The 17,487-nt window shown below is 39.4% G+C and overlaps 1 protein-coding gene across 3 annotated transcripts in view; it reads right to left on the bottom strand.

The window, feature by feature from the left end:
• Positions 1–52: 52 nt before the first annotated feature.
• LOC131958437 (glutamate receptor 3) overlaps positions 53–17,487 on the bottom strand; it is a 54,561-nt gene continuing 37,126 nt past the window's right edge. For 2 of the 3 annotated variants that reach the window (XM_059323476.1, XM_059323475.1), the window contains exons 2-12: positions 8,681–8,737; positions 7,545–7,733; positions 6,639–6,798; positions 6,158–6,337; positions 5,377–5,494; positions 4,929–5,025; positions 4,014–4,103; positions 3,212–3,372; positions 2,896–3,020; positions 2,538–2,677; positions 53–2,011 (exon numbers count right to left, since the gene is read on the bottom strand). In XM_059323476.1, the coding sequence (XP_059179459.1) occupies positions 1,790–2,011; positions 2,538–2,677; positions 2,896–3,020; positions 3,212–3,372; positions 4,014–4,103; positions 4,929–5,025; positions 5,377–5,494; positions 6,158–6,337; positions 6,639–6,798; positions 7,545–7,733; positions 8,681–8,737 (1,539 nt within the window). In that variant the 3' untranslated portion in view covers positions 53–1,789. Of the gene's footprint in view, positions 2,012–2,537; positions 2,678–2,895; positions 3,021–3,211; positions 3,373–4,013; positions 4,104–4,928; positions 5,026–5,376; positions 5,495–6,157; positions 6,338–6,638; positions 6,799–7,544; positions 7,734–8,680; positions 8,738–13,455; positions 13,614–17,487 lie in introns of those variants that run through there. The other variant, XM_059323473.1, reaches the window with a different exon arrangement.

Raw genomic sequence — 17,487 nt, 5'->3', positions numbered from 1 at the left:
CATCACATAGAAACACACCAGTGAGTATTTAAAATATAACACATCACAACAATCAGTATACAAAATGCCATTGCTTTATTAAGGCACCGAAGGATATACAGAATGTTTACAATTCTGAAATACAATTAGCCAACTACAAACAATAAAGAAAGGATAGCAGTGCAATTTTTAACTTATAGAAACACATAAAAGCAATCCCAGCTATCTCAAGTCAAATCTTAGTGCATAATGTAAACTCATAGTCCTTATATAAACTTAAAATATATGGACACTTAAAATTCTATTAATTATAAAATATATAATAGGCTTTAGCCTCGATATAAACATGTAATCATCTGGTACAATTGTGAAGTTATAGTTTTTAATCTCCTTCTGTTTATCACATTTCTAAAAGATCACAGAGATGAGTTCTTTATCAGCAGAAAAAAAAAGCTTAAAAATATTTTACATGTTCACCAGGGTTTTGTTAAGATTAGCAAACAAACTTCTCAACTTTCAGCGTACATTTTCAAATAAGGTAGTTAATATTTTAAAATACTGATTAATTATGCCATGTACTTTCCCTGTAGGATTTCAAAGGATCTAAATTCATGTTCTAAAACTTTTAAAAATCATTAGCTGCAAAATTATTGCTTTGGGCAATTATTTTTTTTAAGTGGAGTAAATGAATGTACATTGTAAATTAGCTAGACACTAGCAAACTTATCGTCCATATTTGTGTGTTAAATGTATGTTAATATGCTTTTAGTTGACTTGGATCTACTTAAATGAAATGTTTTCCACTTGATATAAAAATATATGTTGCTGTTGTTATTGCCCATGACTTATAATTTACTACTTGAGCACTGAAGGGGAAACAATCCACACAGAGCTAGTTTGACTTTTATGTGCAAGTGAAAAACTTGTAAGATAAAAATCTTTAGAAAAGTCTAAAGTGTTGAGGGATCAGGTGCAAGTGACTAAATTTGTTAGAAAAACAAAACAACTAGATTCTGTGTAAATTAAAATACATGGCGAAATAAATAGTTGACAGCAAGCTAATGCCATTAAACATTGAAGTAATGGACTAATACAGATAAATATCTTCAGGTCAAAAAGAATGATTCTGATATGAACATAAAAATGAATTAAAATAAATGCTTTGATCACTGTAAATGTCAAACATAAAATGGAATGAGATTTAGACAAGAGTAAATGAAAAACAAAAAATTAGCAAAAAAAACTTTTAAAGAAACAAATGGTAGTATCAGATGTAAAACAGAATAACAAAATGAATTTATTTAAAAAGTAGAATATAGAGTTACTATCTGGACTAAAAAAAAACTCTTTGAAAATTCGCATCCCAGTGATAAAAAAAATGAATTAAAAATAAGTAGAAATTATTTATATTCATCCTGACATTCACAAAACCTGTAACCAATCACATTAAAGATTCACATTTCACACTAATGACAAATCTAAACTACATTCCATAAATAGTTAGAGTTTAATGTATGAAGAGATTAAATTAAATTAAATCTATATGTGCGCGACTGGTACACTTGCATGACCAAATCTATTTAATTATTTATTTATGTAAAAATAATCTAAACTTTTGCAACAATTGCTAATTAATTCATTCATAACTAATTGAGTATTTGTTATATATTAGTCTGATAATCTCATTTTAAAAAGATTGTATTATTGTCAACAGGCCATACTTTAGAGTGTAGACTGCATTTTTCCTGTAAAACTTGATGTCAATATATCCTAGAACACTTTGAATAATTCCTAATTAGTTAAAATGAGCCTAGGCCTTCTTGTCCCCTTCATCCTCACCCTGGAGCTCATCACCACTCGTGGCCCCCAGATCCTCGGCGTCCTCTAGGGGGACACTCTCCAGGCCATCGGAGGACGGCCCAGCTTCACCTCCCAACTCTACATCGGTTGGCCCTGCCTTGGCGGCCTTTGTCTTGGGTCTGAAGATCTTGGGTGGGTTCTTCAAGATCTTGGGTCTCTCAATCTTCTTGCCCTGTTGGAAATTGTATCAGTGTTTAATCTACATTGATACATAAAACAACTGGACCTCAAAATTCAATGCATGTATCGTATAATATTCTGTCAAGTAATTCAAGTTTCTAAATTTAAAACTTTTAAGCTAGAGTAACATCTTCTTGATGTAATAGTCCTACTTGTCATTAATGTATTACATTATAACATATAATAGAACCAAAAAGTATAAAAATTTAAAATATAAAATTAATAGAACAATTAACTAATAGAACAAGTTGTCATCTTTCAATTATTAAAACGTATCTAACTACACAATTTAAATATTCATCAGGGAAAAGTTGTGTTTTTTTTTATATAAGTTGGACTGTTGCTTTAAAAATGTTGTTACCTGAAAATATTTTCAGTATTAATTTGGTTAAAATATTTTTATAAAAATTTGGTCAGTTAATTAAAAAAACCTGGATTAAGCAATGTTTATAGGAGAGAAAACTCTAGTACATACGTGTAGTGTGTAGATGACATCTGGTACTCACCCATATACTCACCTTCTTGGTGACAGCGTAGTGGATGATCTCAATCACAAGGAACACCATGGACGCGATGAAGCCCAGGAACAGCAACAAGATGGCCACAGCCATATCCTTCAGGGTGATTGGGTAGATGGGCATAGAGCTCAGATATTTGGCTAAAAAATGGGAGATTACTCAAAATGGTATGTCTTTAAAAATTTAACTAGTTAAAGGGAAATAAATACTTGGTTGTCTAAAGCTAATCTAAAAGAGATACTGGTGATAGTGGAAAAAAATGGCTTAAATTTTTAATTATTATTTTAAATTATCTTCGAAATAAAATTACTTTATTTTATGAAAGTTTATTTATTATTTTATGAAATAACAAACTGACCCTTGTCCATATATTTTCGACCATCATAACCACTGCACTCTCCACCCTGGCGCCAATACTTGTCCTTCAGTTGTTGCACAAACCCTTGTTCGTTCAACTTGTCCATGGCCTCATTGATCTTCCTCCTGTAATGATAGGTATTTACACATACATAAATGTATGTGTGTATGTATATATATATATATATATATATATATATATATATATATATATATATATATATATATATATATATATATATATATACAGACGAAGGTGTCGCCCTCTATTAAAGTGCTAAATGATGCGATGATGGCCCCTGTGATTGATGAATTACCTCCAAACTGAGTTCTTCTGCACGACGAAGCCCATGGAGGATGGGAAGAGGTCGTCACCATAGACCATGATGTCACAGTTCTGCCTGGCGTAGTACTCAGCACTCGCAGACTCCATCATCATAACGAACTTGCCCTTGGACTTCTTTACTCTCTCGACACCCTGGACACAATAACGGGTGATTTGTTATTATGTTAGTTAAGTCATGTAAAGTATTCTTTGTATCTTTCTTTTGTTTTATAAAGTTGGAATAATGAGCAGGGACGTGTAAAAGTCAATATCTCTGACAGGTTAATGTTTTCCTAAAACGTTTTAACGCTCAATACTTTGTTACCTCCCCTCTGAGGGCGGTAAGTGTACTAAATTTGTTACCTCCCCTCCGTGAGGAATAAGGGAATAAAATTTGTGTTTGTATATTACCTCTGAGTTTGTATATTACCTCTGTGTTTGTGATTAACCTCAGTGTTTGTATATTACCTCTGTGTTTGCATATTACCCCAGTGTTCGTATATAACCTCAGTGTTTGTATATTACCTCTGTGTTTGCATATTACCTCAGTGTTTGTATATTACCTCAGTGTTTGTATATTACGTCTGTGTTCGTATATAACCTGTGTTTGTATATTACCTCTGTGTTTGCATATTACCTCAGTGTTTGTATATTACCTCAGTGTTTGTATAATACGTCTGTGTTCGTATATTACCTGTGTTTGTATATTACCTCTGTGTTTGTATATTACCTCTGTATATTACCTCAGTGTTTGTATATTACCTCTGTATATTACCTCTGTGTTTATATATTACCTCTGTGTATGAAGAAACGAAGGAATTCTCAGCATTCATCTTTGACCAAAGCCTCTTGAGAGTCTCGCTGTGGCTGCCATAAAGCAGTTTCTGGCAAACAGAATAAAAAACTAATTAGGCGTTAACTCTAATTAGTGTCTTATTAATTAAATAGAGCTAATTAAGATAATAAATAATCAACTAAGCAAATCAGCATTACTTACAGGTAGATGTTAAACATTCAGTATATCCCCGGGATATTTTCCTATTGTAGCTCTGATCAACACGAATGTAAGTTTTTCTTGTATTGAGATTGTATTTTAATGGGCTGATTTTAACGTCAGAACTGGCCAACGGCTCCGTGCAACTTACAAACTTCACGTTATACAACGGTATATGACAATGTTATGAACACCCCCCCCCCCCCCATCCCTTTGAAAATGAATCTAGTAACCAGCTCAACAGAATATTGAACTGTAAAACGCGTGGGACATTTTTCTCCAACATTTGTAAGTATTTTCACAGCTCTATAAAGATTTTACGTAAGTGCTATCACCTGCTAGCTTAGTGCTAACAGTTGCAGACGTTTTGTTTCTTTTACGGGGTGGTTGTGCGGAGGGGGGGGGGGGGGGGCAACATTTCCTCTATGGGGAAAAAGCTAGTGTGCAACTCGTATTTTGTGTTCGCGGTGTTCTAAGAGTCTTATACAAGGATATACGTATTTTACAAAATGACTGCGCGGCAGGTTCAAAACTACTGCGCCGCCGCGCAACCGCGCATCTTAGAGGGAACATTGGGGGGGGGGGAGGGGGGGGGCAAACGAATTAATAAAAACAAAGGTATTAAACAATGTGGCTGTTGACCATTCCCCCCACCACCACCCCCACAACTCCATATACCAAAGGAATCCACCAGGTCCACCCTCCCATTACCTACTTGAGTCGAGCCGAAGTTCAAGGCCATGACATGAAGGTCAGAGTTGGCCACGAGATCCTCGTATGTCTTGAACGGCAGCTGAGGCATCTGCTCCGGCCTGCATTGATAGAAAAACTTCATCAGTGTGTAACTTTTAAGGGTTTACTTAAAACGTTTAAGTTAATATTCAATATATTTATATGAAAATTAAATGTGTCCAATTCATTTTTAGCTCCCAAATTAACTCAATTGCCTAAATCTTTAAGCTCCCATTTTAACCCAACTTCCCAAATCTTTGAGCTCATATATTAACCCAACTCCCCAAATCTTTAAGCTCCCATATTAACCCACCTCCCCAAATCTTTAAGCTCCCACATTAACCCACCTCCCCAAAGCTTTAAGCTCCGACATTAACCCATCTCCCCAAAGCTTTAAGCTCCCATGTTAACTCCCCAAAGCTTCGACTGACCTGGCCAGGAAGAAAGCGGTCAAGTTGGCCGTGTAGGCGATCAGGCTGAAGAGGACGAACATCCACCAGAAGGCTGCCATGATGCGCCCCGAGAGGGAGTGGGGCGCTTCTCGGAACCCTGGGGGGGAGATCAGAGTCAGATTAGAGATTAGGCAGGGGGGGGGGGGATTAAGCTGGCAGGATTAGGTGAGGAGGATTAGGTGATGGGGCTGGGTTGTGAAGGCTAGATCGAGAGAATGGAAGAGAGGCTAGACTGGGTGAGAAGTAGATTCGATAGAGGGAGACGCCATCAGCTAGATTAGACTTGGGGAGAAACAACACTACAGCTGCTGATTCAAACTCTCACAACACTACAGCTGCTGATTCTAACAAGTGTGTAACGTGTGCGGTAAACAAATACACACACACAAAATATTAATTAGCCTACTCAACAACAACAAAAAACAAATATTAGGTTACACACAACAACAAGAAACTAACGCATCGATTTCACGTTTTTTGTTTTGTTTAGTAGCATTTATTAAACAATAATCTCCAAAAAAATGTGAAATTTATAAACTCCTGTAGTTCTTTCCCTTCTGTTTTAATCCTTCATATTTTTTAATTCAGAAATTTCAAGGGAAATAACCAAATCTTCGTTAACTTATCTTTCAATAATTTTTACCGTGTAAAATAAAACGTTAATTGCCTTACTCGACAGTAAATAAACAAAAACATTTTTTTCCCCTAAAACCTTGTTTTGAGTTCGTTTTTTTTTAAAAATCGTGACAAAAACATGTACCTTGCCAGGTGATGGTGCTGAGGGCGAAGAGGTAGCTGTTCCTGAGGGTGAAGCTGTTTTTGGCGCCTCTGGGGTCGCGGTCTGCTGCTACGTTACCCCACTCGTACGGGCTGAACTTGCCGATGATGAAGAAGACGATGCCGATAAGTAGGAGAGCTACAAGGAGCATAATCCAGTAATCTGGCAAGGGAGATAACAAACATAATTATACTTTTTTCGTATGGTAGTAAGGTAATTAGTGTTAGGGGGCAAGAGAGGGGAGCTGAACAGTGTTTCTTTCATACTTTTTCTCCGGGGGAGGGGGGATTAAAACTTTCAGGGGGGTGGAAACTGGTAAAAGTATATTATGATATTTTCTAAATAAATTATATTTCTAAATATTTCGTTTCGGGGTGGGGACGGGGGGGACGGGGGGTAGAGATGCCTGAAAGAAACACTGGAGGGGAGAGGTCAGAACTCCGGTATTTAAAACACGTCTCACCTGCTGAGAAAGGACGGACGAGGTAGCCAAGGCCAAGGTCAGTCCAGGAGGGTTTCTGGACCAAGAGGTTGACGCTGTTGGACATGAAAGGTTTGGTGAAGTCGACCACCTCCTCCCGCTCTGACGTCACGGTTAGGGCGCCGGCCCCAATGTGGGCTGTCTGTGGAAAACAGGTTGATCTTTTATAAAAAACACAAATCGGAGAGTTTTAAACGAATCACGACAAGCTTTGTTTTGGTATCTTTATTAAAAATTAAAAATTGAATCGTTCTTAACTAATGACTTATTGACGCTAATTGTATTTTGTAATGGTGTTTTATCGAAGGTGGGGATCATAATTCATGTCACTTTCCCGGATAGGGTGAAGGTCAGACTGTGTTTTCTTATTATGTGGACAGGAGAGGGTAAAGGAAGAGTGTCGTCACTTTTTATATTTAATAAGTAGGTTTTTTTTTTTTAAATTTAAATTTAAACAGTTATTTCGTAGTTTTAAAGATTGAAAAAGAATTATAATGACTGTTATACACAATTCAAAGTGTTTATTGTGATTGTTATTATCAAATTGAATGTAATGTGGAACTTTTATAGAAAACATATACTTTTACTAGTGTCCGTCCCACCCCACCCCCCGAAAATATATATGTATATATATGTATATATATATATATATATATATATATATATATATATATATATATATATATATATATATATATATATATATATATATATATGTGTGTGTGTGTGTGTGTGTGTGTGTGTGTGTGTGTGTGTGTGTGTTTGTTTAGTCAAATATAAGCATTTCAATATTGAAAACAAACAACTGGAACTGGGAAAAGTTTTTCCAGTTGACCTTGACCATCAGCACTTGCACGTGAAATTAACCTAATTGTCTGCTCCACCTACCCCGTCAACAACCTCGCCAATGACACCGTTCCATCTGTGGGCCTGCTGGGCGCCGTACTTGCCGTCTGCTACCGGCCGGAACTTGTAGTTGAAGTCGGCCAGACGCGCCACCTCGCGGAGGAGGTCCACGACGAAGCCAGTGTACTGCTCTTCGGTGGCGCCTACGGCTATCCTGTTGAAATACGGAGCCTGGGGACGAGGGTTTTGGTTTAGTGAGTACACAGGTGAGGTCAGTGTTGAGGCATACAAAGTCTAAAATTCTAATTAAAGTAATTGAGTGTAATTAAATATAGCTGTTGGCGTGATGTTTGACTCAGGTTCAACGCGACAACGTTATCACATAACGTGATGTAACATATACTAAACCACACAACATAATGAAATAAATGGGATACAACATAACATGAAAGGTAGTGGATAGTGTCCAACTAATGGATTACAGCAGTACAGTTATTTACAGTGTAGATAGGTAAATTAGTTTTGAAGTATCTTACTTTCACAATGGTGGTAAAATTAAATTTAAAAATAGACAAATTTGCCACGAAATCAAAGAATATAATTTAACAAGGAACAGGCGTTGTTTTATAAGATGAGTTGCTAAGCAACGGGTAACTTATAGAGACAAAAGTAAAAGAAGAAGAATAGGCTAAGAACTCAACATGGGTAGGCAAGATGTAGAATACAGGCAGGAAAAGTGTACAGACAAGATGTAGAACAGAGGCAGGAAAGGTGTACAGGCAAGATGTAAAATAGAGGCAGGAAAGGTGTACAGGCAAGATGTAGAATAGAGGCAGGAAAGGTGTACAGGCAAGATGTAGAATAGAGGCAGGAAAGGTGTACAGGCAAGATGTAGAATAGAGGCAGGAAAGGTGTACAGGCAAGATGTAGAATAGAGGCAGGAAAGGTGTACAGGCAAGATGTAGAATAGAGGCAGGAAAGGTGTACAGGCAAGATGTAGAATAGAGGCAGGAAAGGTGTACAGGCAAGATGTAGAATAGAGGCAGGAAAGGTGTACAGACAAGATGTAGAACAGAGGCAGGAAAGGTGTACAAAAACTGAGGTAGTAGAAGCGTAGGGCACTCACCTCTTCCTTAAAGCTAACAAAAACTGAGGTAGTAGAAGCGGAGGGCACTCACCTCTTCCTTAAAGCTAACGATCAACTCCGGCTTGTCGCTGGTCGTTGCCACGGTTGTCTGGGGAGGAGAAAGAATGTCACGTGTCAGGTGATTGACAGGTGAACCACGTGGTCTATAATCGCCACTATAATTTACGGCCATACCTCAACCACATGTCTTTACCTCAGATCTTTACCACATATTTTACAATAAATTTAGGAGGTGACACAAAATCGAAACATTTTTAAATTGACTGTCAAATCAATTTTTTATCAAATTAACATGTTAAAATAGTAAGGGAGAGGGATAACACCTAACCAAAAATGCAAAATGTTTCAAGGGGGGGGGTGATATATTTAGTTATCCGACCTTTTGACGCCCCTAAATAACAATACTTTAACGCCCAAACAAGTTTGACGCCCTCACCTTAACTATAGTTCAAATCCTAAACCTAATCCACAAACCTAACCACCTTTGACCGTAAACCTAACCATGAAGCTAATCATAGATCAGACAAGTATTAGTATTGTCGATACTCGAACAAATGGGTACAAGAATTGGATTTTGTTTTGTTGTAGATAGCTTTACGTAGAGCACATTTCTATGGCAGACCGATATTTCCAGTGCACCCAATCCAGTGGTGTTTCTCGTGCATCCTATGCACTATTTCCAGGAACACTGGCAGCTTCATAAAATATGACAATAATTACCTCGGTGCAAACATGGGAAGTGGGAGAGGAGGTGGGAGGGGGGGGGGGGGAAAGATCACGCGGAGTCATTACAAAACACACAACAGGTTTTTTTTTGCATCGTTTCTCGGTAACTAGTGTTTTTGTCGCGGTAACTAGCGTTCCCTTGCCGGTAACCACACACTACACGACAGACAGCCAACCGGTGCCCTGTCAGTCAGTGATGTGTGGATGTAAACAGATAATAACAGGGCAGAACGCGTTACGCAAACATCTCCGTGTAGATGGAAACAGCGATAAACGCAGGTGAGAACAAGGGTGGGGTGGAGTGATTGGGGGGGGGTCATGGTACATAACAGATAGGTCAGAGCCTGTCGAAAAGGTTATGAACTTGTTTGTAAACCAGCCACGACATGTGTTTTCACATAAAATGTGTGTAAAATATAAAAAAAAAACTAACAGCTTAGAACAATAAAATGAATATCACCAATTGCTAGGCTTGCTACCACTGTACGACACGTGATTTCAATAAGCCAATGACAAAGCATTTAGTTGTGATAAATAGGGTTGCTTAGTTGTGTCATTAGATGTCATAAGTCAGTCAAAGTTGTCCTCAGACGTCGTTTGACATACAAAGATGAGCACATCTCAACAAAACCTTGGTTTTGTCATCCCCTCACCCAACCCCTTCCCCCCCCCCCCCCCCCCCCCCCCCCCAGCAAAGACACGTTTAATACGTCATACCTACTGTTTTCAATTCTTGCATCAAGCTAAAAACAAAATTTGGTGAACATTGGAATAAAACACGGCAAATACTACCCCCCACACACACACACACAAGTGCACACAAGCACAAACACACACAATACTGCCACTTACCCCCCCCCCCCCCCACACACACACGTACATACACACACAAAATACTTCCAACGCATTTTGCTGTGCAACTTACCGTCGGCTCCTCTGTCGTATTTCCTGGCATTGTTTTTTTTTTACTTCTGCCAAAACTCTAAAATCCGCAACTATTACAACGTCTTTATTCCCTACATCAGCCGCAGACCTAATGCTTCAAGAAATAAAGTGACCCCTAAAACATTTGTCCACTGCAGCTAATGTGCCCTACAACATTTGTCTATTGCAACTATTGTGCCCTGCAACATTTGCCCACTGCAACTAATGTACCTTGCAACTTGTACCGTTCCAAAATTATTTTAACTCTGGTAATTCGTGGTTCAATTGATTCGATTTTTAACCGTTCTATTACAGACGTTAAATTTTCTTTGTAACATACTTGCATTAAATAAGTTCATCCAATACAGAAAATCATAATAACAATCAAAATTAAATTATTAATTTCTATGAACAATACATTTCTGCATGTAAGACGTTCTTGTCTTCTTTTGAAGTTAATTTTAAACTTTATGAACCCACCCCCAGTCTAGTTTCCCACTCATATATATTCAAAATTACAAAGAAACCGCTGATGGGTGATAACCTATTGTTTCCTTCAATAGACTAGATCTATATGCCTCAACCATTTTACGTCCCTCCCTCCTCCCCCGACCCCCCTTATTTTATTGAAGGTATTTCACTCTTTATTTGTTTTGTGGTTGCCCAAGCTTAATCCCCTAAATCCTACACTGTTTGGCTTAGGGAAAAAAAAATTCGCTACTTGCAAGATACCCATAAGATATTTTATTCAAACACAAGGCAAACATGCGACACGCGATCCCATTGTGACGTCATGATCGTTGCCGCGTCACGGGGCATGTAAGTGGGTCAAACATGGCAGCCCTCTAAAGGTTGAGAGGGTACGAGAATGTGGGGAATGTGGGTTAGGGCCCTAAGCCTAACATCTGTGAGTTTATCTAACCACCAGCCCCAAGAGGCAGTAGGAAACCAATCTATTCCAACACAGACCGATGCTAACACAGTGAAATACACAAACAGCGAGTGTCATTTAGATACGTAAACACGGTTACAATCGATAGACTAATTTTTGTTGGTTTCTGTGATATTTTTTTTACTTTAACTACAGTAGATATGAAGACACTACAATAAAACTGCTTTTATGAATTCCGTAACTGTTATTTATTTGTGTTGAGGCGTTTTTTTTTAAAGCGTCAATAGAAGTCGTAGGCCCTACGAAATTGTGCTACTTGTTATTAAAGATTAATTAATTTACTTGATTTGGGCTAATCAACCTACAATTAACGCCTTTTCAGAACTTAAGATGCTTATTTTAAATGCAAAAAAAAAAAAAAAATGTGCATAGTTGTAATAAAAATTACAGCTCATGTCAATACGATCCAGAAAATAATTCTGCGTTATCGAGAGGAATGGCTAGGCGAAGAAAAAATAAAAGTCGATTTAAGTTAGACTTTAAAAAATATTTTCAAGTTCTAAAACATGAAAATAGGCCTACTCTGTATGACACACAAGTAACGGTTGCAGGTTTTCTACCTGTACGAGACATGCAGGTAAGATTGCGTGTAACAGATATTCTACACCCACCCTACTGCAATCTACACCTAGGTGAGCTGACGGGAGAACAATCGCCTGGATTAGGTAAAAACTAATCCGTGGCTTATCCATATATCAAATTACAACATTTAATATCCAGCATCCATTTTGGTGAACCCTGCGGGAGTCTCTCATTACCCTCCCCCCCCCCCCTTGATTTATTTTTCTTTCGTTACCTATTTTTCCTCATCCATTTTAACGCCGATATTACTCGCGAATAGAAAATGTCGTGTTATACACGCCATAAAGCTAAAGAAAATGTCGTGTTATATACGCCACAAGAAAGCTAAAGAAAATGTCGTGTTATACACGCCACAAAGTCCACTAAAATGTCGTGTTATACACGCCACAAAGTCCACTAAAATGTCGTGTTATACACGCCACAAAGCCCACCAAAATGTCACGCTGGCGTCTGCTCCCCCAAGCAAGAACTGATACAAGCACGCGCATGTGAAGCACGTGCGTTGTACTACTCATAGGCCACGCCCTTCTCATTATTATGCAACGCGCCCTCATACTGTGTCTAAAAATAGCAAGCGAACTCTTAAACTGGTTACTAATCAAACAAATAAACTCCCGCAACACGCATGCTGTATGAGTGTTTACAGCAAGGAAATCGCGAAATGCTGACGTCATCAGAATGCACGCGCTAGCTTTAAACGCAAATAAACACATGAGCATACAACTTGCAAGTGACCTAAGTTCACATGATCAGGCATAACACGTGGAAATAAACTTCCTAATAAAGCTTATGTATAAAACATCACATGTTTTAAACTAACACCGTGAAGATTATTCTTATATAAATACACAAATCAAGTCGGATTTTTCGACACAAATTTCGCTGCTTTTTATAAAATGAAATGTATATTTAGAATCAGAATTTTTCCACACAACATTTATTTATAAACCGTGTTATTTTGCAAAACGGCGCTTTAAGAAAATATCCGGTTATGTTAAGTGACCTCCCTTGACTGGTCTGGCGTATAATGTGGAAGATGAAGAATGCTGGGATATCTAACGGTGCCTTAATGGAACCGCGCCAAATGTCACCGCATCTGCCCCATAGTTTATCTCCCCTCTGAAAACAATTGGCGGATTTATGAGCAGGCAATGAGATATGACAACCCAAGGGAGTTAACCGACACCAGCAGCTGAGGTTATCGCCCCTGCTCTTCTAGGTTAAAGGTTGGTTTTATCGGTTTAATTGTATCGATTTAAATCCTTCGACAAAACAATAGGAGGACTAGTGGAGTGGTCGTTAGCCTGATGCATGGTCATTGTGTCAGATGTCATGTCGAAGTCATATGTCATCACTAATGTCAGCTGTTACCCTCCCGTTCCACATAGACTATAAGATAAAAATATCATAAAAAGAGTAGAAAAATCCTAACTTAATCTAATTATAGTCTTTTATTTTTTAGCACAAGAATGCTTTGTTAGTTTGTATATCACGTTTTTAATATGGGACTCCCAAAACAGGTCAAACCTCTGAAACAAAAGTATAATAACTCAAATAAACTTAACCTTGACCTACACACGTGATTATCCATGTATTAAAAATAGATGTAATTAGAAATTTACCATTGTGAGTAGTATCAAAGCTGTCAACACGTTAGCTGCAGACATAACTAGAAATACTGGTCTGTGGCTGTTACAGAGGTATGTCAAGCACAGCTGTCCAACAATAAACTGTCTCTACTGCAAGTAGATTTTCTACTTGGGGATCCTAAACACTCAGCATGGTGCTTACTGTTGTACTCACACAAAACAAAGACTGTTAAATGACACTAAAAAATGTCCACAGGAAAACCAGACTACAGGTTCTCGAGTTCAGCTCTAGTCGAGGCTAACACGAGTTGTGTAGGTGTCAGTAGCGACAGAGTGACAGAGGCACAGCTGGTGACAACACTGTCAGTGCCAGGCCGGTGGACTGGCGAGAATGTGACACACACCTACCAAGATCTGGCCTCGAGAAAACGATGTCACTGTTATAGAAATGCAACGGTCTAACGCCCACGCTTTTGGTTTTAACCGGAGAGAAGAAACAAAAAAAAAACTATTTTAGGGAGGGCGAGACGACGAGGGGGGGGGGGGAGCTTGGGTGGGTGGGAGATGGAGAAGATCTCGGCCAACTAAACTTGATAAATGACTATAGGTACAGGGAAGAGGGTAGATATGACACCACTATCACTAACTGTTGAGGGGGGGGGGGTAGGGGGTAGGTATGATAGACCTACCTCCGGGGTAACGGGGTGTATGTGACATCTCAATCTCTAGGTAACAGAGTAGTTGTCAAACTTTTACCTACAGGTAACAGGATAGGTGTAAAATTTCTACCTACAAGTAACACGGTAGGCGTGACAACTGCCTCCAGGTAACAGGGTAGGTGTGACATCAGTACCACTAGGTAACACGATTGTTGTGACAAACATATTTACGATAGGTAGTGTAGGTGCAACATCACTACCTACAGGTAACATGGTAGGTGTAAAAATTGTACCTACAGGTTACAGGGTAGGTGTGAAAATTGTACCTACAGGTAACAGGGTTGGTGTGTCATCAGTACCACAAGGTAAAAGGGTAGGCGTGACAACTGCCTCCAGTTAACAGGGTAGACCTGCTCCCCTTCCACTCCGGTCCAGCACCTGTCTGACGTATGTGAACCAGAAGAACTAACTGGTCCTGACATCCCCCACCCTCCACCCCACCCATACGCTTTGGTTCAAACCCAGTTCACCTGTCTGGCAGGTTACTGTCTCACAGGTGACTGTCTGGCAGGTGACTGTCTGGCAGGTTACTGTCTCGCAGGTTACTGTCTCGCAGGTGACTGTCTGGCAGGTTACCACCCAGTTCACCCATTTCGCAGGTTCCTGCACAATAATCCGTCACTGGCCCAATCCCTGGGATTATATACGTTAATCCATACCAGGTTATAAACAGGTCTTGTACAAAATGGTCAGCATTACAAAAACATTGACTGTAGCACAAATTGTCGACCTCAGTTTCGCACTCAGTGACATTGAGGCAGTTAAAATATTTTGCCTCGTTGTGTAACAGGTGTCTGAATGCGTGATTCATAGGACTAGACGGTGGTCTAGTTCATCTCTGTACTGATGCATTTATATATATATATATATATATATATATATATATATATATATATATATATATATATATATATATATATATATATATATATATATATATATATATATATATATATATATATATTCGTAGTTCAAGTTAAAAATTAGCATTTCTTTTTTTGTTGCAGCGCAGTTATTTTAGGAAGTAAAGCTTGCCAAAAATTAATGAGTTGAAACAGTTTTCCAAATACTGATGAGATAGGCTGAAGGTACCATAGATACTGGGGCGTTCAGACAAAGGTTGCAATGGTGCAGACAGGGTCACTGTGTCGATGATGTTGCAGGGGGGGGGGAGTCGGAGTCTCAGTGATTGTTGAGTCACAGAGGGTGGGAGGGTAGGGGTCGGTGGCGATGCGGCTCTAGGGGTAGGTCGGTGTGGCTGCAGGGGTCGGTCGGTGTGGATGTATGATTAGGTCTGTGTGGATGTATGATTCGGTGGATGTGGTAGTATGGGACGGGGTGGATGCGACTGTGGGTAAGGGTGTGGATGTAAGGGTTAGTCGGTATGGCTGTAGGGGTCAGTCGGTGTGGCTGTAGGGGTCAGTCGGTGTTGATGAATGGTTCTGTCGGTGTGGCTGTAAAGCACACCACGCTTGTAGCCACATGTGGTACAAATGGCCGCCGATTATCCGGGACAAGCACATGTGGTGTGTGTTAGAACAGTCTGCAAGCTGTTGACAAGTTGATCTGAGGGATGTATGCAGCCAGTCGCTGGGTCTTTCGTCAACACTAGCTGGGGATAGAGTCATCAATAGCCGGGCTGGAGTCACCACTGGGGTCGGAGTCACCACTAACCAAGGTTGGAGTCACCACTAACTTAGGTGGACTCACCACTAACTGGGGTTGGAGTCACCACTAGCTGGAGTCACCATTAACTGGGGTTGGAGTCAGCACTAACTGGGGTTGGAATCACCACAGGCTGGGTTTGGAGTCAGCACGAACTGGGGTTGGAGGCATCACAAACTGGGGTTGGAGTCAGCATTAACTGGGGTCGGAGTCACCATTAACTGGGGTTGGAGTCACCATTAACTGGGGTTGGAGTCACCACTAACTGGGGTCGGAGTCACCATTAACTGGGGTTGGAGTCACCACTAACTGGGGTCGGAGTCACCATTAACTGGGGTTGGAGTCACCACTAACTGGGGTCGGAGTCACCATTAACTGGGGTTGGAGTCAGCACTAACTGGGGTTGGAGTCACCACTAGCTGGGGTTGGAGTCACCACTAACTGGGGTTGGAGGCAGTACGAACTAGGGTTGGAGTCAGCACTAACTGGGGTTGGAGTCAGCACGAACTGAGGTGGAGTCACCACTAGTTGAGGTGGAGTCACCACTAACTGGGGTTGGAGTCAGCACTAGCTGGGGTTGGAGTCACCCAACTCTCCACTTCTCTCCCCCATCCCACCCCTTATTCCATGAAAGTGCGATCCTAATCTAGCTATTATGAAACAGCTACATTTTGCCAAAAACTAATACAAATTAGCGAAGGGCTATGCAGAAAAAGACGAAAGCATAATTACAGTTTTTCTTTAGTTAAGCAACAACAAAAAAAAAAAAAGAAAATTGAGAATTCTGTTGACGTAGGCTAAAAATGTATTCTCAAAACGTGCTAATCTGCCTGCCCGGTTTGCGAATGTAGGTTCGATCTGAGCGGCCGGTGTGGGAATTATCGTGCTCGCCTCACCTTCAGAAGGTAATAAACGATCGCAGGTGAATTCAGGCATCCCCCTCCCTTAACGATGAGAGATTTAGAGATTTGGTGCCAGGAATAAGTTACGTTTACTTGTGATAAAAAATCTTAATGTTTCCTGACGTGGGTTTATCCGAGAAAACCTCTGAGAATGGGCGAATTGTGTTTTGAATTTTCGTTTCTTCGAAACCTAAAATTTTCTATTATACATTCAAACTTTAACTCGATATTATTTTGATATGTTTCTAAATTAGCGTGCATTATTTTAACAACGTCGGTTATTTTTTGATGTTTTAACTTTTTATTTTTTTATTTTTATATTTTATTTTTTCTTCTTTATAAAGAAGGGTATTTATTTTTATAATCGATGGTCATTATCGTGACCTTACTTCAAGCGCACGAATAACTGTTACTCAATTAAAATAACTGTTCTATAAATAAACAAAAGGTTACGGTTCTAAAATTATATAAAGCTAGGGTACAATCCGTATCCATAGCATCCACGTATTAACTGTGACCAGACCATTGTATACAGCTAGTTAATCTTTGAGATAGATTCTGGCAAAAAATGTTGACTGATCTGAGAGTGAAACCATGAGTAAATAATGTAATCAATATAATGAAATAAGAGCTGTTTTAGTCAGTAAAATAAAGCTGACGAGGCAGAAAGCTTCAACACCCCACAGCTGTTGTCGATGAGCCATTTGAAACCTCGCTCAAGGTCTGACAACTTGAGCTATTTGTGGAGCACGCCGACTGCTCACCCACTACTACTGGAG

The sequence above is a fragment of the Physella acuta genome, unplaced genomic scaffold, assembly GCF_028476545.2.
Source record: "Physella acuta isolate Inbredline_101_S28 unplaced genomic scaffold, ASM2847654v3 ptg001328l, whole genome shotgun sequence".
Lineage (NCBI taxonomy): Eukaryota > Metazoa > Mollusca > Gastropoda > Physidae > Physella > Physella acuta.
This window is presented reverse-complemented; position numbering and strand designations above follow the sequence as displayed.